This window comes from Gossypium hirsutum, chromosome A11, assembly GCF_007990345.1.
Source record: "Gossypium hirsutum isolate 1008001.06 chromosome A11, Gossypium_hirsutum_v2.1, whole genome shotgun sequence".
Lineage (NCBI taxonomy): Eukaryota > Viridiplantae > Streptophyta > Magnoliopsida > Malvales > Malvaceae > Gossypium > Gossypium hirsutum.
The window spans coordinates 61401360-61428516 of NC_053434.1; the positions used below are offsets into that span (position 1 = coordinate 61401360).

At 33.3% G+C, this 27157-nt stretch overlaps 1 protein-coding gene across 1 annotated transcript; it reads right to left on the reverse strand.

Moving 5' to 3' along the window:
• Window positions 1-13096: 13096 nt before the first annotated feature.
• On the reverse strand, window positions 13097-13812 carry LOC107893125 (VQ motif-containing protein 29). The gene has a single exon (XM_016818047.2). The coding sequence runs from the start codon at window positions 13681-13683 to the stop codon at window positions 13147-13149; it is 537 nt and encodes a 178-aa protein (XP_016673536.2). The 5' UTR covers window positions 13684-13812; the 3' UTR covers window positions 13097-13146.
• Window positions 13813-27157: the final 13345 nt, after the last annotated feature.

Here is a 27157-nt window from a genome sequence, read left to right on the forward strand (position 1 = left end):
GAAATTTTTTTTATAAGTGGTTTAAAGTCTGTTAACACCTCGTGTTCGACTCCGGTGACGGTCTCGGGTTCGGGGTGTTACATTTGATTGGTATCAGAGCTACGGTTTAGTCGATTCCAGGACTACCGTATGCGTTGGGTCTAGCTATACATGCCATTTTATGTGATTATTTGATAGTGTGGTGATTTCTGACAATTGTAAATGTGTTTATTTATAGTAATGGATACCGATCCCGACCGAGCGGTAGCTGATGATCTTGAGAGTGTAGCGCCCGCTCCCGCACAAGGGACAATGCTGGCGGACTCTCAACCTAATGCTAGTAACCCGAATGATGAAGCTAGACAAGCTTTCTATAGCGTGATGAATGATTGGTTCAACCAATACATTCGAACTAATACGGCTGTTCCACAACCTCCATTCCCGACTAATACCACCCCCGCACCTACAATACCTCTGGAAACTGACCAAATAAGGTCAAATAAGCCCCCAGTTGACAGAATCTGAAAACATGGGGCTACTGAATTTAAAGCTACGGATAGCGACGATGCCGAGCAAGCTGAATTTTGGTTGGACAACACTATCCGGGTACTCGATGAGCTATCTTGTACACCCGATGAATGCCTAAAGTGTACTATCTCCTTGCTACGCTATTCTGCCTACTATTGGTGGAGTACTCTGACTTCTGTTGTGCCCCGAGATCAAGTAACTTGGGAGTTTTTCCAAACTGAGTTTCGGAAAAAGTATATCAGTCAGAGATTTGTTGATCAAAAACGGAAGGAATTTCTTGAGCTTAAGCAAGGTTCTATGTCAGTTACTGATTACGAGCGAAAATTTGTTAGACTTAGTAGGTATGCTCGGGAATGTGTTTTGTCCGAGGCTATCATGTGTAAACGCTTCGAGGATGGGCTGAATGAAGATATAAAAATGTTCGTGGGCATTCTTGAAATACGAGAGTTCGTAGTACTTGTCGAGCGAGCTTGTAAAGCCGAAGAGCTTAGAAAAGAAAAACAAAAAGTTGATGTGGGAACTGGAGAGTTTCGTAAAAGATCCTCGGGAAAGTCTTTTCAACAGGCATCGAAGAAATTTCGAGATGATGTGGGCCGGTCTAGAGGCACTTCGGGCCTTTTTAGACGAGATCGTGATCGACCCCCTGTGGGTAGACGAGGCACTTCAGTCGCTAGTGTTGGGAATGAACGTCGAGACAGAACGAAATGTCGATATTGCAGTAAATGGAATTCGGGGAGTTGTAGATTCCCTGACCGCTCCTGTTACAAGTGCGGATCAGTTGACCACTTCATTAAAGATTGCCTGAGGTTGTCTGAACAGAATGTAAATCAGAGTGGGAAACCGGGTGCTACCACTGCTCGAGGTAGACCATCTGGAAATACGGGCAATGCTAGTGGTGGTCAGAGAAGATCTAGAGATGCTACGACCAGATCCGAGGCTCGTGCGCCTGCTAGAGCTTATGCTATACGCACCCGTGAGGATGCTTCTTCGCCTGATGTTATTACCGATACTTTTACTCTCTTTGATACTAATGTAATTGCTTTGATTGACCCCGGTTCTACTCATTCTTACATATGTGAAACCTTAGCATCCAGTAAGACTTTACCTATTGAGTCTACTGAGTTCGTAATTCGGGTGTCAAATCCCTTGGGTCGTTACGTGCTTGTCGACAAAGTGTGTAAGAAATGTCCCCTAGTAATTCGAGGTTCCTGTTTTCCGGCGGACTTGATGCTTTTGCAGTTTGATGAATTTGATGTTATTCTTGGTTTGGATTGGTTGACCGCACATGATGCGGTTGTGAATTGCAAAAGCAAGACTATTGATTTGAGGTGCGCAAATAACGAGATGATCCGAGTTGAGTCTACGGACTTAAAGGGGTTGTCAGCTGTAATATCCTCAATATTGGCCCAGAAATATGTAAGAAAAGGGTGCGAAGCATACCTTGCGTATGTACTTGATGACAAAGAATTAGAAAAGAAACTCGAATCTCTGCCGGTGGTTTGTGAATACCCGGATGTTTTTCCTAAAGAATTACTGGGTTTACCACCTGTTCGGGAGATAGAGTTTGGTATTGAGCTTGTACCTGGGACTACGCTGATTTCGATAGCTCCGTATTGTATGGCACCAACCGAGTTAAAAGAGTTGAAAGCTCAGTTGCAAGAATTGACGGATAGAGGTTTTGCTCGACCAAGTTTCTCACCTTGGGGTGCACCAGTATTGTTCGTGAAAAAGAAGGACGGAACCATGAGGTTGTGCATTGACTATCGTCAACTGAATAAAGTGACGATAAAGAATAAATATCCGTTACCGCGTATTGATGATTTGTTTGATCAACTAAAAGGAGCCTCAGTGTTCTCAAAAATAGATTTGAGATCGGGCTATTATCAGTTGCGAATTCGAGATTCGGACATACCCAAAACTGCCTTCAGAACGAGATATGGTCACTACGAATTCTTAGTGATGCCGTTTGGGCTCACTAATGCCCCTGCGGCATTTATGGATTTGATGAATCGGATCTTCAGACTATATTTGGATCGGTTCGTAGTTGTGTTCATTGATGACATCTTGGTCTATTCAAGAGATGAGACCGAACATGCTGAGCACCTGAGATTAGTGTTGCAAATTTTGCGGGATAAGCAGTTATATGCTAAGTTCAGTAAGTGTGAGTTCTGGTTAAGAGAGGTTAGCTTCTTGGGTCACGTGGTATCCGCATCGGGTATTCGAGTTGACCCGAGCAAAATTTCAGCCATACTTAACTGGAAGCCTCCAAGAAATATTACCGAAGTTCAGAGCTTCCTGGGGCTCGCCGGTTATTACCGACGATTTGTAAAAGGTTTCTCGATGATAGCCACACCAATGACGAAGCTACTTCAAAAGGATGTTAAGTTCGAATGGACGGAGAAATGTCAGAAAAGTTTCGATCAACTGAAAACTTATTTGACTGAAGCTCCAATTTTAGTGCAACCCGAATCAGGCAAAGAGTTTGTCATTTATAGTGAAGCATCCCTACTTGGGTTGGGTTGCGTATTGATGCAAGAAGGTCGAGTGGTGGCCTATGCGTCGAGACAATTAAAGCCACATGAGAAAAATTATCCGACCCATGATCTCGAACTAGCTGCCATCGTATTCGCTTTAAAAATATGGCGACATTACTTATTTGGTGAAAAGTGCCATGTATTTTCGGATCACAAAAGTCTCAAATATTTGATGACACAAAGAGACTTAAATCTGCGACAAAGACGTTGGCTTGAGTTGTTGAAAGATTACGAGCTTATCATTGATTACCACCCGGGAAAGGCTAATGTGGTTGCGGACGCCTTAAGCCGGAAATCACTGTTTGCTTTACGAGCGATGAATGTGCACTTGTCTGTTCTACCCGACAATGTGTTAGTAGCTGAATTAAAGGCCAAACCATTATTGATTCGTCAAATTCGTGAAGCTCAGAAAGTCGACGATGAATTGGTTGCAAAACGGGCTGAATGTGTTCCGAATATGGAATCCGAATTTCAAATTGGTGATGACGATTGTTTGAGGTTCAGAAGTCGGTTGTGTGTTCCAAGAAATTCAGAACTCATTTCGATGATTCTGAACGAAGCCCATTGTAGCCGAATGTCAATTCACCCGGGGAGTACGAAAATGTACAACAATTTGAAATGTTGGTTTTGGTGGCATGGTATGAAACGAGACATCTCTGACTTTGTTTCGAGATGTTTAATATGTCAACAAGTGAAAGCGGAACATCAAGTGCCTTTAGGATTACTTCAGCCGATCATGATACCTGAGTGGAAATGGGATCGAGTCACAATGGACTTTGTGTCCGGACTGCCATTGTCAGCAAGTAAGAAAGATGTGATTTGGGTTGTTGTCGATAGACTGACTAAGTCGGCTCACTTTATCCCCGTGCATACGGATTTTTCATTGGATAAACTAGCTGAATTGTACGTTTCTCAGATTGTGAGATTACACGGGGTACCTATTTCTATCGTGTCAGATAGAGATCCGAGATTCACCTCACGATTTTGGAAGAAATTGCAAGAAGCTTTGGGTACCAAGCTGCATTTTAGCACTGCTTTTCACCCCCAAACCGATGGTCAATCCGAGCGGATAATTCAGATACTTGAGGATATGTTGAGATGTTGCATCCTCGAGTTCAGTAGTTCATGGGAACGGTATTTACCTTTGATTGAATTCGCTTACAACAATAGTTTTCAATCAAGTATTAAGATGGCACCTTACGAGGCTTTGTACGGTCGTAAATGCCGTACACCATTGTTTTGGACCGAGCTCGGTGAAAGTAAAATTTTCGGAGTTGAATTGATTAAAGATGCCGAACAGAAAGTAAAGGTAATCCGTGAAAGTCTGAAGGCAGCCACATATCGTCAAAAATCGTATGCGGATTTGAAACGAAAAGACATTGAATATCAGGTGGGAGATAAAGTGTTTCTTAAAGTTTCGCCTTGGAAAAAGGTACTCAGATTTGGCCGTAAGGGCAAGTTGAGCCCGAGATTCATTGGGCCGTACGAAATCTCCGAACGAGTTGGTCCGGTTGCGTATAGATTGATTTTGCCCCCTGAACTTGAAAAGATTCACGATGTCTTTCATGTTTCGATGTTTCGACGTTATAGATCCGATCCGTCACATGTGATTAATCCCTCAGAAGTTGAAATTCAATCTGACTTGAGTTATGAAGAAGAACCGATTCGTATCCTAGCTCGTGAAGTGAAAGAGTTGCGAAAAAAAAAAGGGTTTCGTTAGTTAAGGTGTTATGGCTCAAACACGGGATCGAGGAAGCTACTTGAGAAACTGAGAGCTCGATGAAAGAACGATACCCAAACCTATTTACCGGTAAGATTTTCAGGGACGAAAATTTCTTAAGTGGGGGAGAGTTGTGACAGCCCAAAATTGACCCTAGTCGGGAAGTGGTTTCGGGACCGCTAAACCGAGTCACCGAAATGTTCGAATGTGATATTTATTGTCTAGAATATGTAATTATGAATGTGTGAAAATTTCAAGCTTTGATTTAGTCGATTGCATGTGAGTTTTAGTAAATAGGACTTATATGAGAAAATTTTGAAATGTGATAGGTCAAAGCATAAGGACCTATTAGTGCATGTTGAAAAAGGGGGGACTTGCATGTCAATTTCCCCCCTATTAGTAGTGGCCGGCCATGACAAGTATGGTAGACCAAGTGTGATGGGCAAGACATGTCATAGACATGTTGTGTTGGTGCATCATGGGTGGAAACAATAAAATAATGAGCATGGTAATTAAATAATGAAAGGGAGGAGTGATGAAAAAAAAAAAGAATGGTCTCATCCATGCCCCCCCATTGCCGTGAGTAAAAGAAAAGAAAAGAAAAATTTTGTTCATCCTTTTTCATCTTCTTTTGGCCGAAAATTCTAAGGAAGGAGGAAGGAGTTCTTGCTTCATGTTTGGTTTGGAAGAGGATTAAGAGGAGGTTTGGCCATACTTGTATCTAGATCAAGGTATGTTTGAGGTTGTGCCATGAGATTCATGCATGTTTTTAGTTGCTAGCTTGAGTTCTAATTAGCCCATGGTTCAAATCTTTGCTATGTCATGGGGATGATATTCGGCCTAGGTGGATTTTGTGTTAATGTCATTGCATGCTAAATATGAAGCTTGTTAATGATGCATGTGATGGTGGATTGATGATTCTTGAATCTTCTTTTTAGCATTTTTGAGTGAGCACATATGTGCATTGGTTGCTAGATGGAGAAGAATCGGCTAGCAAGTTGTGTGCTAAGGCCAAATATAATTTTTGTATATTAATGAGTAATGCATGTGTTAAATTGATGGAAAGGGAGAGGATGCTTTACTAGTGTATATATGTGTGTATTAGCCAAGTTTTGAACTTGAAACAAAATGGTGTTTAGTCAATACAAGTGACCATACTTGTAGAATGTATTAAGTGTTGCAATCGGCCCCAACATAGACATGCATATTCGGCCATAGGAAGGAGATTGGTGTTGCATGTATTCGGTTAGAGGCAAGCATATTGATGCTTTTGTCTTGGCTTAGAAAATTCGGCCAAGGGGGAAAATTAGCTAAAATGTTGAGTTTGATTCATGATTCCGTACATATGTGACTTTAATGTCTAATGTATAAATATGGGCTAAGTGCCTTATGTTCCTCTTTTCGATGCTCAAATGATTAAATCAATTTATTTGTTTAATTAAGCTCAAGAGCAAAGGGGAACTAAATCCGATAAAGGGAAGGAAAAAGTGGTCGAATAGCTATCGGAATCGTTCGACAACATCCGAGGTAAGTTCTTGAGTAAAAGAGCTTAAATTATGATTTGATTAGATCATGTTTTAAGCAAATCAAAATCATGCTCTTTGTGTGTGGCTATTGAGCCAAAATTGCAAGAATGATAAGTGTCTTGTGTTTGAGTTTTGCTAACGAAAACGAAATACGAATGTGCCATGATTTATTGTTAAATGTGCATGGTTATTTGAATGATGTCCGGGCTAAGTCCCGAAGGCTTTGTGCTAGGTGACCATATCCGGACTAAGATCCGAAGGCATTTGTACGAGTTACTAAATCTGGACTAAGATCCGAAGGCATTTGTGCGAGTTACTAAATCCGGGTTAAGTCCCGAAGGCATTTGTGCGAGTTACTAAATCCGGGTTAAGTCCCGAAGGTATTTGTGCGAGTTACTATAACCGGGCTATGTCCCGAAGGCATTTGAACGAGTAGCTATATCCGGTTAAATTCCGAAGGTACGTGATTTGGGAATGAATGATCTTGCTGTAAAAATTTCAGTTAATACGCTTGAAACATCCCAACATTAAGGTATGTTTCGTATGTGCTTTGAATTAGTTGAGCCCTTACAAATAAGTATTCGCTCAGTTGATAAATGAGCTACCGGCCTTTGGCTAAGTTGATCTTTGTGTATGAATAAAAGGGTTGGTAATGTGAAGTAAGTATGATATTGAAAAATTGTGCATATGAAATTATCCGTTTAGCTACATGAATGCTATACTTTTGTTGTGCTGGAATCCCTTGCTCAAAACTTACTAAGCATAAATTGCTTACTCCGTCTCCTTGATTCTCTGTTTTATAGATTTTGGTTCTCCAACTATCGGACTCGGGATTTTGAAGTCGAAGTCGCCCACACTATCAAAGCCCCCCCTCTTTTTGGTACAATTTTGGTTGAACTTCGAAATGGCATGTATAGGACTACCCTTTTTGTTGGGGGTCATGGACCCTTTGGACTTGTATAATTTTGGATAGCCATGCGAAAATGGCTTATATATGTTTGAGTATAATGTTATAATCATTTGGTATGGATATGGTTATTGAGAGGTGTGGATATGCTTAACAAGGATTGGCCATGGGAATGGTTAATCACTATCATAATTTGTGCTATTTATGCTAAAAGGGCTAGTTGAATCATGGAAACTATGAAATAGGTAAAGTCTACCTTAAAGGCAGATGCTGACAGCAGCAGTGATGTAGATTTGGAAAATCAGTAAAAATAGTAGGAAGGGAATTAAATAGTGAATAAATTATGTAAACGAACCTTGATGAATCTATTTTCATAGGAATGTAACGAAATGATCATATGGACAGTATGTTAAGAGATATTCAGGTTCTCGTAAGACAGGGCCAGAACGGTTTCTGGATTCCCTGTTTCGACTTTGGAAATTCATTATAAATTAACCGGAGATAATTAGGAGTCATGCCATATATGTATAGATTCCTATTTGAGTCCAGTTTCTATAGAAACAAACGACATCAGTATTGAAGCCCTGTACAGGGAGATATCCAAGTCGTAATGCGAAAAGGTCAGTGTAGTCGATCCCTGTAACATGGGAGACTTTGACTAATAAACTGTACTAATTGGCCTAACCAAAAATTCTAGAAAAAATATGTAGATGGGCATATGAGTCTAGTTTCAGGGAAAATTTACGGAACTGGATTCCGAGTTTCTGAACTCAAGATATGATTTTTTTAAGCGACTAGTACTCAGATTGGCAGTGTCTGGGAAATTTTTTTTATAAGTGGTTTAAAGTCTGTTAACACCTCGTGTTAGACTCCGGTGACGGTCTCGGGTTTGGGGTGTTACAGCGTGTGCTTTGACCCTTAACTAAGTTTAGTGAGGGTGCTTAAGACTCGATATTTGTGGTGATTGTGTGGGTGGTGTATGATTTTGAATCTGGTCTGTAGGGTGTATTGCATATCTGTTCTGTCTGACTGTCTGTCTAAGTGTCTCTGTGCTTTGAATCTATGTGTATGCATACACTTGCATAGAAGTAAAGGATTTTGGGTGGGATTGTGAAGAGAAGGGAGTCTAATTCTGATTTGATCTAGCAGTTTTACTGCATTATATTCGTACGGTGATTTATCGTACTGTACTGCGTGTGCGTTAGCTTTGCTGCGTACTATTATTTGATTTGGCAGTATAATTGCAACAAGACTATACAGTGGATTACTGTATTGCACTGTACAGCACATATGCTAGCTTTGCTGCGTGTTATTATCTGAATGGCTTAGTCTACATATGTGGTGTGTAGGGTTGGATGGGCCTTTTGATGTTCTAATTGGTGTGATTGTTTGGCTGAGCTTTAACAGCTCTTTTGGGGTGTAATCGGGGGACAGAGAGGTATGTTGGCTGGATGGGTAGATTTTCATTTTCTGACTGCATTTCATTTGCATCTGTTTATGAGATTTGTCTGTAGTACCAGTTAATTGTATTCCGTCTGTCTATGTGTGACTTGGTGTGATCTGTTCTGATTGCATATTGGGGCATTGGTTCCTTGTCTGGTATCTATTTCTGCTTACATCTGTAGGTATGTTTATTTTGAACTACCATTTGGTGTTCTCTTCTGAGATCTATTTTAACCGTTTTAGAACTCACACTAAGCTTGAATAGCTCACCCTCATTTTAGCGTTTCCTTTTCAGGTGCCTTTTCTGAAATTTGACGTTGGACTTGGTGTGCGGAGGTCTCGGACAGTCTCGATGAAAATAAATTATTATCAGTTTGCATTTTCAGTATCTATGTGATTATTTGGTTTTGAACTGTAAGATTTTTATAAAGTCGTGATACAAATTTCAAGTTAAGTTTTAATCGTTTTTATTCCGCTTATATATATACTATCTCAACTGTAATTTTACTGACTGGTTTTAAATAATTAAGTATTATAAACCAACATATAAATTGATTTATAAAATAATTTTTCTACTATCACTTCGATATCAATATAGCATCTGGGATTCGGTCTAAAATTCTAGGTCGGGTTTAGGGTGTTACAAGCTTGTTATGATTGAAATATCTTATGTGCTCCTAAAGCAGCAATATTGTGAAAAAAGTTTTAAAAAGTATTTTGAAACAATCTCATACCTTCTAGTGAAAAAGGCTTCATTCCCTGAAGTGAATGTAACAATAAATAACAATTATGAAAAATTTAAATATAGAGATCATGGTTTTCATTGTAATTGAGGATGAGGTTGGAGACGTACTAATAATTGTTATCGTGGTGGTTATAATAGTGGCGCTTCTAACCACTAGAAAAAGAATAATAAGGAAAAAACAAGAAAATGGTGGTTAAAATATTCGAAGATTATTGAAAATTCATGCTACCAATGTGGTATGAAACTGCATTGGTCACGTACTTGTCGTATGTTTAACCATCTAGTAAAACTTTATCAAACCACCAATTAAAAAAAAGGAAACAATATTGAGATAAGTTTCGTTATCCCAAAATGATGAAATGGAGGATAATTTTTTGGCAAAAGATGAAAATTTTTACTATGAGGCTAAAGTTGACCATGAATACAAGGCTGATTAATATGTTCTTAGTTTGTGTCAAAATTTTGTTAAGATGCAAACATTGAAATTTAATTGTTTGGTTTAAGAATCATTAGAATCAATGACTACTTGATATTTGCTTGGCTATGATCTTTTTTCTCTTCTTTACAATTTATAATCATAGTTTCTCATCTATGGCAACCTAATTCAGTCTAATCAACTTCTTTTGAAATTTGATTTGATTTCTAATAAGAAGTTTAATTAATATAATTCTCTATCCGTCACTCTATGAATTTTTAAAACTCTTTATGCATTTAGTTATTGGGATTTTTATGTGGAGGTAAATGTTTTTACTTTTTATTAATTCATTTTTAATAGAATTGATTGGTTTAATTTTAATTTTGATTAAAATATATGATTATTGTGGAATGAGAGTAAAAGTACTTATTTGTCATGAACTTTAGGATACTCACCCTGCCTGGATAGTTTCACAATTGAGGTGGATGTTAGAAAATGTTTATGTTTAAGATTTTATAGTTATAAAGTTAATTTAATCTGACCTTATAATATTTTATATTTTTTTGTGGTATGGTATATATATATATAAATATTATCTAACCATAATGATTTATTAGTAACATGAATTTATTAATTGTTATTTTAATATATGTTATATTCATACCTATTTATTTTATTTTTAAATGAATAAATAAAGTTTTTGAAGATTAATTTTTTTTTATCATTCATGTTGAAAAGAAATGCAAAAGTGTATATTATTTGAAATAAATTAAACATTCATTAATGTTATATAACAAAATAATTACATGCTCCTGAAGAGTTAATTTTGTATCAAACTATGAAAAGCTCTTTAAGAATACTTTACCTCCTTGAGATGCAAAATTTTGTAAAACATAATATTATTTTTGAGATCAATAAAATATATGTTGAAGGAAATCTTTATGTGTTATACACTAAAACCATAGATAGAAATGGCATGAGATACTCGTGTTTTTTGTATTATAAATATTCCTCGAAGGAACACATTACACGTATATGATTGACATATGAGATAGTGAAAAGAAATTCAAGTATTGGTATGACCGGTTAGACCATCTCCAGTCAATAATGATGCAAAATAATTTGATGAAAATTTATATGATTTTATTGAAGAATTAGAAGTTATATTTTAATAATTGTCATCAATATTAGTTCTTTAGAGAAAATATTGAACTAACACCAGCTAAATGTAGAGGTCAGTTGCATTTTTGCGTAATAATCAAATAATATATGAACTTATGTATCACATGTGTGCAACCCGTAGTTTGCAATATTATTTCTTGAAATAATTTGATTGTGCACAATCTCTATAGTACGCAATTTGTGCTAACCATGCTAGTGCATTATAATTTTATTATAATTTTATTATAACTTATGAAATGCATCTCGGACATGAAGTCCAAACACCCAGAAGGTGTGAAGCCAAATGGAGTACATGTTGGCATAATAGCGAAAAAATACAAGTCACAATAAAGAGAATTGATTTGTAACACAAACTTTCATAAGACACTTGGTTTTGGTTACGAAAAATGATTAATTTGTTGTGGATGCAATAGTTTGACATTAAATAAAATTATTTATTTAGGTCTAGTGAATTTGTATGTAGTTGGTATAAATTATTTGATAATATTGATGCCTAAAGCATAAAACTCGAGTTTCATAAGAAAATCATTAAATGTGAATATGATTTTGTTCAGTAGTTTTTATTAATTAATGTATTTATACATATAGTTTATTATCATCATTGTTGATATTAATGAATCAAATATCATTAAAGTTCCTAAAGAATTTTCAAGAGGAATAATTATTCGATAGATAAACTTTATAATGAAAGTATATCTAAAAATTAATTTTTGTCTCGAACTAAAGATCGAGTGTTCAATAAGAACAAATGATCATATAATGAAGTTATAAAACAGTTGTCCTGAAGTATCAAATCTTTATGTGTCCAATACACTCATTGTATTGATGATAGTGAATGATACAATACATTATGCTTTATGAAGTTGTTGGTGACAAAAGTATGAGAATGCAACTGAATTTTATTGCTATATTGATATGCATCAACAAAATTTGTTGTATATGTTGATGATTTAGTATTAATAAATAATATTGAATGTCTCAGTATTGAGTTATAAAATGATGTTTAAATAAGAGGAGCAAAATATGCACCGTTGTAACACCCCTCCCCCAATGCGAAGAATAATTGAGAATTCAATTAGGCATTCCCTACCGTTACATTTGAGAAGTTAATTTTCAACATTGGATTATGTCATTTCAAATATCTTAAGTTATACTTACATGAGAAGGAATAAATTCACACTATATTTAACTTTTAAAGTTCTGACATACGGTGTATTAAAAGATTATATACTCTCTTTTTTTCTTCACTAGGTTTTTACCTTACAAGGTTTTTTCTAGTAAGGTTTTTAATGAGACAAATCATTTATACAATAAACATCCAAAGGAAAATGTTATGAATGTTATTAAGTGGATGTTCATTATAATCAACCTTTTATCTTTTATCTTCTTTAATTATTCACATTTCATCTCTTTGTAATCCCTTTGCCTATTTATGTATTATAAAATGAGGAGTCTAATCTCCCTATATATATATATATATTACTTATAATGATGATGAAAAAGAAGAGAAATGAAATAAAAATCCCCTCATTCTCATCTATTATTTTGGTGCTCTTAGTATTATTATTATTATTATTAACAATCATTACAATTATAAGGAAATTTAAGTCAAAATAAATATGAATAAAATCCATATATAATCTAAATAAGGTAGAACTCCGATCATGAAACTCAAAATCCCAAAACCGTAACATAACCAAAACTTCATTAGCTAATTAGCTCTCATTAATTTGCTTATAACATCGATCCCTCTTTATTTCATAATGAAAAATGTATGTGTAGCAAATTTCCCTTTTGTCTGATGACAAGGTCTCTCTTAATATGCTTAAGCAAATGCTTATCACCGCTATAACTACACAGCTCTTTCAAACAAACTACAAAAAGCAAAAGAATTTAAAGAAGAATCAAAGAAGAAAAGAAAAAAAAAAGGTTGAAAAGGTGATCACTGCTCTTGGGAGACTAGGCAAAATTTAATATTAATTAAGTGGGGCAAGCTTATTATTATTTAATGACTGCAGTTATGGCCATTATTAGCGTACATCGTAATGATCATCGACAGATGGAGTACATCATTAATTATTCTAGGGTTACATATAACTTCTACAAACAAAAGAATGTAGTTTTAATCTTTCTTATTTATTCCTTCTCAAAAAAAAATCTTACTTATTTATGGAGCAGTGCTTAGGTCCAAGCTGGACAAGGTTCCGGGACTGAGAATAGAGAAATTACACCAGTTATAAGAAGATGGTGACAAGTTCAAACCAAATGATGAATTCGATGCATTATCAGAAAATTGCTGGTTTTGGGATTTAGTATGATCGAATCCCGAAGCGAGATCCAATGGTGCAGAAACTTGTTCCTCCGACACTGACGATGCTGCGATTTTAAGAGGAGAAGGTGCTATTCTTTGAAGACGCTGAGCCGACGACGACGACGGCGTTTGATGGGATTGAGACATGAACTGAGGTGCACCGGTGAGCTTTTGAACCAAGTCCCGGAAGTTTACGGGGTCGACCCGGTAAACTCTAGGTGGTGTCGGTGGCAAGGGTGCAATCGGCTTTTTCCAGGGCTTTGCCAATGGCTTACGTACCGAATGAAGCGATCCATGAAAAGGGTGTTGTCCCTGTGATATCAGCTTGAACCCTCCTGTTCCTTGTAAAGCCGAAGAAGAAGAAGAAGATGATGATGAATAAGTAGCTTCCATAGCGAAAATCTAGTAAATCTGGACCTGGAAATATAGAATGAGGACACCGATTTATATAGGGAAAAAAGGAGAAGAAAATGGGAGGAATAAATTAAAAAGGGAAGAAAAAGGAAAAAGAAAAGGAGGGTGTGCTGGATAATGGAATACGCTGTGGGGCTTATAAGCAAAAATTCAAACGTGATTCCGTCAGCAGCCGTATAATATTGCTAACAGATTACTTAGGAAATTGGGCAAAGCACCTGAATTTTGACCCAATTTCATTTCATTTAATTATAGAAGATTATATTATTTCTATATCAATCTCTTTTAATGTTCTTCCTTTCACTCTCAATTATAAAAAAAAAAAATCATCTTGAGCATGACATGAAAAAAACAAAGAAAATTAAGCACGCTTTTCATGATATACTCAATGCCAATGAAAGAAAACAAGATGGATTAAAAAGGTTAATTCTATATTATTAAGCCCTAAGTTATGGCTTTCCTAGAATAAATTTAATTCCTTTCCTTATGTGATATAAGTCTCTGTTTTATCTAAATTTTTTTGTTGATATTACATGTGAATGATTATGCCACACAATTGATTGAATGAATATTTTTTTCCTACAAAATCAGATTCTTTCAATAATTTAATCTCAGAAAACAATTAATTAATAATAATACCAAAGATGCTATTTATATTTAATCATGTGTCTAACGTGTTACTTCTTCTTCCACTTAAAACTTTATTTAAACATGGTTGATACATAAATTATTTTTTTTATAAAAGAAATTAAAATAGTTTAAGTAATTTTTTTAATATATTTTAACCTAATAAAAATGAGCGGTGAGTTGTGGGAGTGAGCAAATTGACCCAAAACTGGGGTTAAGGTAGTCAAGTGGGTTGACTTTTGCATGTGCAAGGAAATTAATTTTACTGTGATTAGTTTTTAATTTATTGTAGGGGTGAGATAAAGTAATTGTAGAGTATGTGTGTGGAACTAATTGTAGGTGAGATGAGAATAAAAAATTATTATTAAGAATGATAAGTTAAAATTTTTGTATTTGTAAAATAAATAGTTAATAATATATATTTTTAAATAATAAATAAATTTATAAAAAATTTATATTATAAAAATCCTAATTATATATATTTCATATAAAATAATAACTTCAGTGTCACTCAAATGTAAGGGTAAAAAATACTGAGTTGGGGACAAAAAGAATACATTTTTTTAATAGAAATATATAACATATACTTCTTAATCCCATTTAATTATTAATGTGATGATATTTTAATGAGTCCATAATTTTGTGCATTTCCTTGGAAAAAATATTAGATTATGAGAGTTGGGCTGGAAAAAATATGTAATTGTTATAAATATCTTATTAAGTGGATCTTTATTAAGATTAAGATAAATTTTGATGTACTTTAAATTTAATAATAATTAGAAGTAGATTTCTACTTCATTTATATTTCTTATTCCTATAAATAGAGACTTTAGAGAAGCTTTGTACATGATTCCGATTGATCAATAAAATATGTTTTCTCTTTGCTCTCCCATTCTCTTTATTCTTTACTTTATCTCTTTATTTTATAACATGTTATCAGGACAATTCTCTTTTATTTTATAATTTTGTCACTCCAAATCTGCTACTCAAGTTGTTGTCCATTGCTTTCTAGAGCTATGCAGTTTTAGTCTTCAATTGAGGCCTGAGCACTATGGGTAATTATTAGAGCCTTTAATCACTCAAATCTTCAGGTATATTTTACTATGATTTATTTATTAGATCATGTTTATTATTATTAGAGACTAATCATGACAACATGAATAGATAGATTTTGATTTAAAATCCGTGCATGTTTGCGATGGTGATTATGAAATAAAGAATCTATTAGGATTTTAATAAGTTCGTCCTAGTAAATCTATTGCATTCCTCGAAGTGAACACAAGCATAAAAAAAACCAATATTATTCCAATATTTGGTAGTACGAAATTAGTCGAAAGCTTTAGAAGAGCTAATTCATTAATATCTTGTGATGGTTAATCCATTGGTTTTAAAATATATTTATAATGGATATCATATTGAGATTGTGAATGACGATAAACATCTATTTTGAAAGGATGAAAAAAAAAAAGGAATATTGAGTTATTGGTTACTCTTGTTATTAAATTGAATTGATTGTGATTATCTTTGTGATCTTCTTTTGTCATCATCCCATTAAGGGGTTGAAAGCAAAATATTTGAATGTGAAAGATCTATTTATGAGTAATAGAATATGGTAATTCTATCTAAAACTCGTTATGGTTGGATGCACTTGAAGTTGCAATTTTTTTTTAAACTGTTAGTATAACTCTACAATATTTAGAATAAGTTCTCAATTAAAATTACGTGGAAAAATATTATTGATGAGAACCTTGCAAGAGAGAGCTTATTCAACTTTTCATAATTCAAATGTGCTCCTAGGTAGCAATATCATGAAAAAGAATTTTACTTATGATTGAACAAAAGTTTTTAACCACAAAACCTAACCATTTCTTGAAGAGAATGTAACAATATGTAATAAATTCGAAAGACATAATCTTTGACGTGGATGTAGTAAATCGGAGTATAATAATAGTCATGGGGATGGTCGTAATAAATTTTCTCACCACTAGAAATGAAAAAATGAAGAAAGCAATAAAATAACAAGAATTTCCAAGAACTTTTTAAGAAAAGGGACAATTTATTTATGAAAAGTTATTGGTTATGTACCTATTGTACACTTCGAAAATAAGATCTACTCTCAAAGTTTGTTATTAATATATTTTGATTGGATTCAAAGTCTACTACTAAAGTTTAATTTGCTTACTGCTTATCGTCAAGACTCAATGTAGAATAAAAAAAAGTATATTTTTAAATATTAGATCAACTTGATGTATGATTTAAATATTTTGAGATGATCTTCTTTTTAAGTTTTGATTACATGTGTTACATATTTTTAAACATCTCGTTTGTTCATGGAAATGAATATAAACTGATTTATTTATGTCGCTATAGTAGATTTTATAATTAAACAATACATTTGATTAAAACATATCTAGTATGTAAATTTATGTTAACAAACCAATGAGTTTTATGGTTATTTAGATTTGATTTAGTTCAAAGAATTGTTAAATGTAGTCAGTTCATATGTTTTTATATTATTCCATTTGTTAATTATTTAGAGAAATTACCTGAGCAATTGTAAATGAAAAGTACTATGAGCTCGAATTGTTGGATTTAGAATTAAATTTCATGTATGTTTATGATGATCGTTATGAAAAAAATTGCTAGTTTTTCATTATGTAATATTTTTATGTGTGAGATGTCATATTTATTGATATATTTAATAAAGACTTGTTTCTATACATGACTTAGGCAGTTATTCTTGGTAATTAACAGATTATGCAAAACTCTGTTAAAAGGTTTTTAAAAGTATTTTGAATCGAACTCGGGACTTCTTGCATTTGAAGCAAGAATTATACCACTAGACCAAATGCTCTGCATTTGAAGATTTTGGTATATTTCCTAAAGCGAATATTGCATATAATTATTTGGAAATTATATTTATTGACTTAGTGACATTATAGACTTCACATTGATTTAGAAATTTCCAGTAGTAAATATCATAGTAGTACTTATATATGGATACAAAGTAAAATGAATGATAGTAAAAGTATCAATTTAGTACAATTGAAACACATATTAAAGTAAACCAAAAGTTTATTGATACAGATGCATTTACTACTTGGTGTGACCAGTTAGATCATTTTGGATCATATATGATGCGAAAATTAATTGAGAATTCATGTAAAAATTCATTAAAGAACCGAAGATTCTTTAATTTAAAGAATTCTCATTTGTTGCTTGTTCTCAATGAAAATTGATTGTTAGAAACTCACTAGCTAAAGTTGAGATTTAATGCCTTACATTTCTGAAATGAATATGGGTCCATTCATCCACCATGCGGATGGTTTTGATATTTTATGATTTTGGTAGATGCATCTACAAAATAATCACATATGTTTCATCAACTTGCAACCCCTCGTTTGCAAGATTGCTTGTTTAAATAATTAATTTCAAATCATGCAATTAAGACAATTCATCTTGATAATACTGATGAGACATATCTCAGCCTTTTATTGATTGAGTTTGAAAAACTTTTGTAAAAGTTTGTTATTTATACGCATAATGGTTTAGAAAAATTGTTGATTGAACGACTTTTATGAATGTCTAAAACATTACTTATGAGAACTAAACATCCTATTTCAACATGAGATTATGTTGATTTATCAAACCAATAAGTTATAAATATTCTCTATTACAATTGATTTTTAGTCAAGAGCTAAATATTTATTATCTTTGAATTTTTGTATGTACGTATATATTCCAGAAGAGACCCAAGACATAACTAATAAGTAAGGGTGTGCAAAATTCAGGTAAAATCGAAAAAATTCGGTTAACGGACCGAATTCGGATAATCGGTCGGTTAACCGAATTAATTCAGTCGAGGGTCGGTTAATAATTTTTTGAGTTTTCAGTTAACAGTTAATTCGGTTCGAAACCGGTCGGTTAACTGAATTTTTCGGTTTAACCGAAAAATTAATAAATAAAATTATAATATATAAATAGTCCACTATTCGCTCAAACCCAATCCAACATAAACCCAAATACTCAATCTAATATATATTAACCCAAGTACCCAACCCAACCCAATTACCCAACCCAATCATAAAAATTACAAATAATTTAATAAATAAAAATAAAAATCTAAAACTAAAACTAAAAATAAAAATAAAAAACATATAATTTTATACAAATAATTTAGTTAATTCGATTAATTTTATATTTATTTTAACCAAAAATTAAAAAAGCATATAATTTTTGGTTCGGTTAATTTTTTTGAAAAAATTTCGGTTCGGTTAATGGTTAAAAATTTTGAAAGGTCAGTTAATTCGGTTAATGTTATTTCAGGTCGGTTAACCGGTCGGTTAATCGATTGAACACCCCTACTAATAAGTAAAACTCTAGAAGAGATTCAAGTACCTAAAACTGAATTTTAAAATAATGAAAATAAGAGATCTCAATAAGTTATGTCAATTCGAGAAAATGTGGAATCGAATAATAAAAGTGGTTGACAATGATTTTGCATGCAATATTATTATTGAAATAATGAAATAAAAGGAGGATCTTGTATAAATCTATTGAGAAATATAGATATGGAATAAATTGATCAAAATAGAAAGACACTACTCAAGTACAATTAAATTCGTGGAATTTTTGGACTAGTAGTCCAAATATCTAAAGGTATAAAATCAGTAAGGGTCCAAATGAAGTAGTTTTGCAAAAGGGGAATAAAAATATGAAGTTTTTCGCTAAGTCTTGACATTGATTATGAAAAAATATAATATTCTTTTGTGGTTGATGCAATAACCTTTAGATATATTATTTTGACAATTCATAAAAGATTTAACTTGCATTTAATGGTTATTGTTACAACATTTTATGAACCACTATATAGTAAAGTTTATATTAAAATCCTTGAAGGATTTAGGATGCTAGAAGAATATTAAAATTCTTGGGAAATTATTCATTTATATGAATTGAAATAATTTAAACATATGTGGTAAATTTGATTTAGTGAATAATAGTTGAAGGAGGATTATAACATGATCCAAAATACTTATTTGTGTTTTTATAGAAGAATCGTGATTAAAGTTTGCTATGATTATTGTTGAAGCTCCTGAAGAGATCAAAATATATTTACCCCAAATTTCTCTCACTTGTGACCTTTAAAAGAATGGTGATATAAATGCTTAGCAAATACTTTCAAATGGTCATTTGAAAAACTTGTATTCAAGATTAAATACGTAGAATATGAGAAAGTATGTGATGTTTTCATGAGGGGGAATAATACGTGTTGTACTATTTTCCCCTTAATCGAGGTTTTGTCCCATTGAGTTTTCCTGGTAAGGTTTCTAATGAGGCAGCATATTATGCGTATTATATATACGTGTACTCTTTTTCCTTCATTAGGAATTTTTTTCCCTACAGGGTTTTTATCTTAGTAAGGTTTTAGTGAGACATATTATCTACCAAAGGACATCCAAGGGGGAGTGTTATGAATATCTTATTAAGTGAATGTCCATCAATTTCAAACTAAATCTTGATGTACTTTAAATTTTAAAAATAATTAGAAGTAGATCTCTACTTCATTTATATTTTTTATGCCTATAAATAGAGATTTTGGAGAAGCTTTGTAAATGATTCTGATTGATCAGTTTAAATCTTAAAATGTGTAAGTTTTTATCGACAAAAATATAAATATAATAAGGATATATTAAGTAGGAATATGATTTCAAAATTTTAGATATATATTTTATACGATTTATATTTAAATAATTTAACTGTTAAATTTATAATGATTGATATTTTATTTTAAAAAATAATAGATGCTGACATTGATATTTGTTGGCTAAAAGATCCAGCCTAATAATATGCCATTGTGACATATTTTTAATTAGTCTAAAACAATAAAATAAATTTACAATTAATTCATATTTTGAAATACATGTGGAAGTAAGCAGAATTAGATAGGTGTCGCTGTTCAAGAGAAGATGTGGATATAAATTTGGGTTCAGATTTCAGAAACCCATCACTATGGAAATGATAAGTTAACTGCACCACGTTAGAAATTGCTGGTGCGGGAAGTGTCCAAAATTTACTTGTATTTTTATTAATATTTTAATAATTTAATGGTTGAGTATTTAAAATATTATTTGTTAAATGTATTGTTTTATTCATATAAATTATGCATGTTAAGATAAAGTATTTCTAATTGATTTTTAATAGTGGCTATGTCGACTTGTTTTGCATTCTTGCATGCTTAATACTTTCTTCTTCTTTTAGATCTTAAGTTTAAGAGTAAAATTAATTAGTTTTTTTTAATTAAAAAATTAAACTCGTTTGAATTCATAAACACTTGTATTAAAACCGTTACTCATCATTATTAATGAAATTGTAGTGTTAACTACTAAGGATGTCACCTATGATTTCAATTTGACCAAAGTAATTATAATTAATTATTTACAAAAATAATTTAAATCAAAATTTATATATAAAAATGATCTATTTTTTATCGTATTTGTCGGTATCGCCTGATACACCGCCAGCATCGTCTCTACAATAATGACTCAATTATCAACTTTTTAATAAATATTTTTTTGAGTGCTATCACTATATATCAAGCGACAGTAGTCTTTATTTTTCAAAATATTTGTTAAGAGTACGAATATTTGAGAAAAAAAAGAAAAAATATTTCTTAATAAGTGTTGTCAGTATATTAAATGACACTAATGAATACTATAGAGAACATATTATTTTCGTATATAAATTTTGAATTAATAATTATTTTGTGAGGAATATATTGTTGGTGTGGTGCGAAATATTTCCTTTGTCAAACTTAAATTTAAAGTTGTGACGAATTGAGTTGGTGTGTACAAACAACTTTATGACGGCTAAAATACTTGTTCAAGGCTGCCGTAGTGCGGACCGTACTGGGCGGTGCCAAATTAAGTTCCCCTCTTTTTCTTCAACTCGTGCGGAGACCAAATCAGTTGCTGAAAACAAAGCAAAATTTAACTTTTCTTCAAGATACAAAGCAAATGTTTTTCCTTTGCTTTCATTTAGTTGTAAGTCTTTCAGGATTACCTAATGCGACGCAAATAACTTAGATTTTCGAATGCTCATTAAGTTGCAACGTCGGTTTTGCTATCTTTATCTTCTATTTCAAATGCTCATCATATTTTCTAATTTCAGAAAAGTCGTCTCCTCTTCAATTTTTTTTACTAGCAACGACATTTCGGGCTGTAAACCCCTCAAGGGAGGTATATGCATTATTTATATTATTATATTATTATAAAAAACAGCTTTGCACCATCCCTTCATCCATTGCATGGATATAATATATTTTTAACTGGCAATTGACACCCTGCTAATCCCTCACCATCTATATATTTATACGTTTTAGACTGATTGAGTAGTAAAAATATATATTTGTATGTGTTTGGCGGCGTTAAATATATAATATATACTTGTAATTTGATAGTTAGCACCTCCCCAAACTCCTCACACAACCCCTCGCCCATTTTGCTATAAATATACATGTCCCATCGCATATTTGTATTTTATATTAAAAAAATGTATAAGCATAGCCACCGAACGGTTTAAACCCTTGGCAATTTTATGCATATATATTATATTAAAACCAAGTATTAGTATAGCCCCCGAGGGCAATTTAATGCATGTATACATATTACATATAAAAAAAAAAACCAAAGGAGCAAAAAAAGGGGTATAGCCCCCGAGTGTTCATGAACCCTTGAGACCTTTAGAGGTTGTAAACCTCCCGAGGGGTGTATGTGTATTATATTATTATATCATTAAAAAAGGGGTTAATACCCCTCGCCATTAGCTAATTTCAAACTGGGGTGTGAATCCTGTGAGCACTTATATGTAAATATAAGGAGTAGTTATAAATAATATATTCTTAGCTATTCCATGAGCAGTGGCTATAGATACACCACTTTGGTTTAAAATTTGGCAACTCCTTGCCATTTATAATTGGTCGTTAAATTTTTAGATTTGGCCCTGCGTTCCTGTTAAATTTTGGTCTTTTGTACTCAAGTGATCATGGTATATCCATCGCATATATTACTCATTTTATTAACCCCTCGCCACTGCTTATTCTAAAATGATTAACCCCTCGTCAAATGCTTCAGCTCTCGTCAATTTATTTTACCCCACGTCGCGTATATATGTATAAAGGTGTTGGTGCTTACCTCACATTTGATTGACGCGAAGGTGATACAGATTGCCGGTATTAAATTGGCAGTTATTTATTTGTAGCCATAATTAGTCAGTGTGGATTCAGATAAAATTTTGGAACATACCTTGCCCAGATAATTTTAAATTCATATTTTTACGTACCTTACCAAATGCTAAACATTGAATAAATAATATTATTACAAACAATAATTGACCTTAAGTCTCGTAGAGTTAAAATATTGCGTCATGTGTATTTCGTTGAGCACCTTCTAGCTTTTTCAGGTATACTCCGATTTTTTCAAGTCATACAAGATACATGTCACGCCGTGTGTACTTCACTGATAAATGAGGATAAACGTTGCACCATGAATGCCTCCCTAGCAAACAAGTGAATAGTTTTACACCTTTTGAGATAATATATAAACAAAAGATATAATCATATATTGTTATAAAAATTGACATTTTCCAAGCCTTCTAGCCTTTCCAAACTTGACACCACCTTTTAGGCCCGCTAAGTCAATAGACGAATTGCTTCTAGCTTTTTAATGCACCTAGCAAATTATTTGAGCACACACTCTTTGAGGCTATTGCTTGTCAAGTCAATAGAAGAATCGCTTCTAGCCTCTTAAGGTACTTAGCAAATTATTTAAGCAAATATCCTTTTGAGGGCACTGCTCACTAAGTCAATAGAAGAACATGGATTTAGAAAATTATTTAAGGAACACACCTTTCGAGGGTACTACCCTCTAACTGCTCAGTAGATTTGAGCTTACACCTTCTCAAGTATAGCTTGATGAATTCGAGCTTACATTGTAGGTTTAGTTAATATGTTGTAATTTGATATATCAAATTAGGCTCTCTTGGATACTTGATGAGTTTGTTCTCAAGCAATTTGCGATTCTTTTCAATGTTTTTTGTTGATTTTTAGTTTTTAGTGTTAATGATAGTTTTTCTTTCATTTTAATTCTTTGGAGACCCAAATTGGAAAAATTATGCCATTGAGAATCTAATGGATAATTAGAGTTTGGGTAGGAAGACAACAATGGTCAAATCTCGAGGAAAACATCAACCGCTATTGGTGTCGCGACAGTGATGCATGTGTGTTGTGACACTCACCCTTCATCACATTAGGGGAGCAAAACTTCAACGAAAAACCAACCTGGAACAGTTTGCCAAGGATGTCGCGACATCGAGCCTCAATGTCTCAAATCCAAGCCTTCGAGGTCGTGACTCCAAGTTGATTGTAACAACCCCTTTTCAGTGAAATCAGAATAGTGGTTTCGGGACCACAAATTCGAGCCGAAAATAAAATTTATTTTAATATTATTGTGTGGTCTGCATTATGATAGGAATGTCATATGAAAATTCTGATAAGAAAATTTTACCGATTATGTGTTTAATTATGGAAAGGACCAAATTGCATAAAATGCAAAAGTTGAGTTCTTGTAGCTATAAGTACCAAATAGCTATGGAATTCAAAACTCGAGGTCCTTATATGGTAATTAGACCATTAAAGAAAAGTGAGTAGATATTTTTGATGAATCATCCATGGAAAATTAGAAAAAGGCAAGGACTAAATTAGAAAGTGGAAAAATTAAAGGATGATAATTAAATTAAATAGAAAATATCATCTTATTTTCATCATCTTCCCCAAAATTTCTATGGAAACCCTAGGAAAGAGAAAATAAGCTTTCTTGGGTTAATTAGGTAAGTATTCTTGTCTTGTTTTTAGTAATTTTTTTTATATTTTTGAAATCGAAATAGTTTAATCTATCTATTTTGGGGATTAATTTGAAAAGTTATTAAATTATAGAAGCTTTTCCATGGATGAATATGCTGAAATTTTGAAATTTATGGTAGAAAATGAAAGGTTGTTGATAGATAAACAACTTTTAGGAAGTGAATTTTGATGAAATTATGATTTAGGGACTAAATTGTAAAAATGTAAAAGTTATGGAAAAATTCTGAATTTTTTGAAATACATGAATTTTGGTTAGGCTTGGATGAAGGATTAAATTACATGAATTTCATTTTCCAAGACTAGGGACGAAATCATCATTTATGAAAAGTATAGGAGCAAAATAGTAATTTTGCCTAGGACATGAATTGAATTAAATTCAGTATGAAATGGATTAAATTGATGTTAAATTCATTTATATAGATCCTGAAAGACCTAATACTGAGTTGGATCGAGGAAAACAAAAAGTTTCGGATTAGTAGATTTCTTATACGAACAAGTATCGAGGTAAGTTCGTCTAACTAAATTGTGTAAATTTATATGTTTAAATTAAATGTTGTATATGTGAATTGTATAATTTTCATGTATGTGAAATTGATTGAATATCTGATAATGCCTGATAAATGTCAAATCCCGTTTGAATAAATGAAAGTCGATGGATACAGGATTTCCTATATTGGTTGTATCCCAGCATATGTTGCAGACACACCACAGCTCTTATAAGCGTCCCGTTATAAGCCCTCTTGAGCTTCCCGTATAAGGTTCTTACGAGCTTCCCGATAGTAGCTCTTCAGAGCATCCCAATAGGTTGTGATCCTACATTTTTTGTAGACACACCTTAGCTCTTATGAGCATCCTGATTAAAGGTTCTTTGTGAACTTCCCATTAAATTGGCTCTCTGTGAGCTTCTTGATAGTGTTCACTTGAACTTCCGGATATTGGCTATTTGGAGCTTCCCGATATGGTTTTTTTGTGAACTTCCCGATTATGGCTCTTATGAGCTTTCCGTTATATAACCCAGATAAGCTTTCCGATAGACTCTTTATGAGCTTCTCAAAAATGGCTCTATGTGAGCTTCCCGTTACAAGGCTCGAGAGTGTGTTTCTCAATTATGTGCCCTAATTGGGTACCCCTGGAAATGAATTGATGAATTATAGTAGTGTACACTAAAGTATACTATATGAGTGTATCCACCGATATTTTAAATAAATTCAACGGCTAAAGTTCTGACATGGCTAAACTAAATTTGAAATGATTTGTCATTAAAGTATACATGTAATATGGAACAATGATAAGGAAAGCTTATGTATATGAAAGACATTAAATGATGAGCTCATCCATGTTCTTGGTATTATATGAATTAGTTGACTAACATGATTTGTGAAGTTGTGTTTTAGGCTATAAGTCAAATTGCTTGTATGCATTATTGTATGCTCATCTTAAATGTAAATATATAGTAAGTTAAATTCCTGTTATACGAACTTACTAAGCATTAAATGTTTACTAGGTTTTCTTTTCTCTGTTTTATAGTGCTTGGAAGCTCGTAAAGATTGGAGATCGGTCAGAGTATCATCACACTATCCTTCAGCTTGTTTTGGTATAAATAGAAGACTTATTTTGACATAATGGCATGTATAAGCTAATTTTATCAATGATGATAAGTAAATGGATGTTTGTAATCTAGCCATTGGAATGACTAGTAATGGTATATTTTGGTATGATAATATAAAGTTTTATCATGTTTAATACATACATGTATAAGATATGATTAGATTGAATTAGGGTAAAATATATATATTCTTGCAAAAAGGTAAGTTTGACTATATGAGTGTATGTAATGTTATACTATACAATACATATTAATGATGTTTGCTTAGTTTCATGCTTGAAATTGGTTGGCATATATGGACAAGTATTGTTGTAGGTTATTGGAAATTTTGGGTAAGAAATAAGGCTAGGAAATGGCTTTATTTTGTCCATACGGGTAGACACACGGGCGTGTGTCTTGGCCGTGTGTCACATGGGCATGTGGTTTGGTCGTGTGTCCCCTGCATCCTAAAATTGAGAAACAGAATACTCAGAATTGGGCATATGAGCAGAGACACAGGTGTGTGTCTCAGTTGTGTGAGATACATGGCCTAGAACATGGGTGTGTGTCTTGGTCGTGTGAAACCTGCACCTAATTTTTGAAAATTAAATTGACCACACAGCCTAGCATACTGGCGTATGGCAGGCCATGTGGCACAAGTCAGAGAGTTACACGGGTAAGAACACAGGCTGGAATACGACCGTGTACCTCACATCGAATGCCCACATGGCTTGAGATAAGGGCATGTTATCTCACACGGCCTACTCACACGGGCATGTGACCCCTGTATATGAGAAAAAATTTTAAATTTTGGGAAAAATTCTCTGAGATCGCGATTTAGACCTAACTTGTTTCTAAAGCTTAAATTGGGCCTCAAGGGTCTATTCAAGGGACGGTATAATTATTTTCGGATATGAATAGTAAATGACACGAAATGTTTGTAATTATTTTGTAAATTTTGGTAATGCTCCGAAACAATGTTCTGGCGACGGATACGGGTTAGGGGTGTTACATTTATTGGTATAAGAGCTACGGTTTAGCCGAGACTAACATACCAAGTATGAGTTTAGCTACACATGTCATTATATAATTTGCGATAGTGTGATATCTCTTGACCATTTTAAATGTGTTTTTCATACAGTAATGTCATCCAACCAAGCTAGAGTTGAATCCGAGAAAGCTGAGAGCAATGTTCCAGCTTCATTTTAAAGAGCTGCATCTAGTAGTAGAAAGCCCGAATTTGAGGGCTGATGTGAGGAGGCAAAGAAGCCTTTTCCAAATGATGAATGAGTGGTTTACACAATTCATAAGAACAAATTCTA

What these genes read in the sequence shown, in the direction of transcription:
- LOC107893125 (XM_016818047.2), bottom strand. Translation starts at nt 13,683, where the DNA reads ATGGAAGCTACTTATTCATCATCATCTTCTTCTTCTTCTTCGGCTTTA.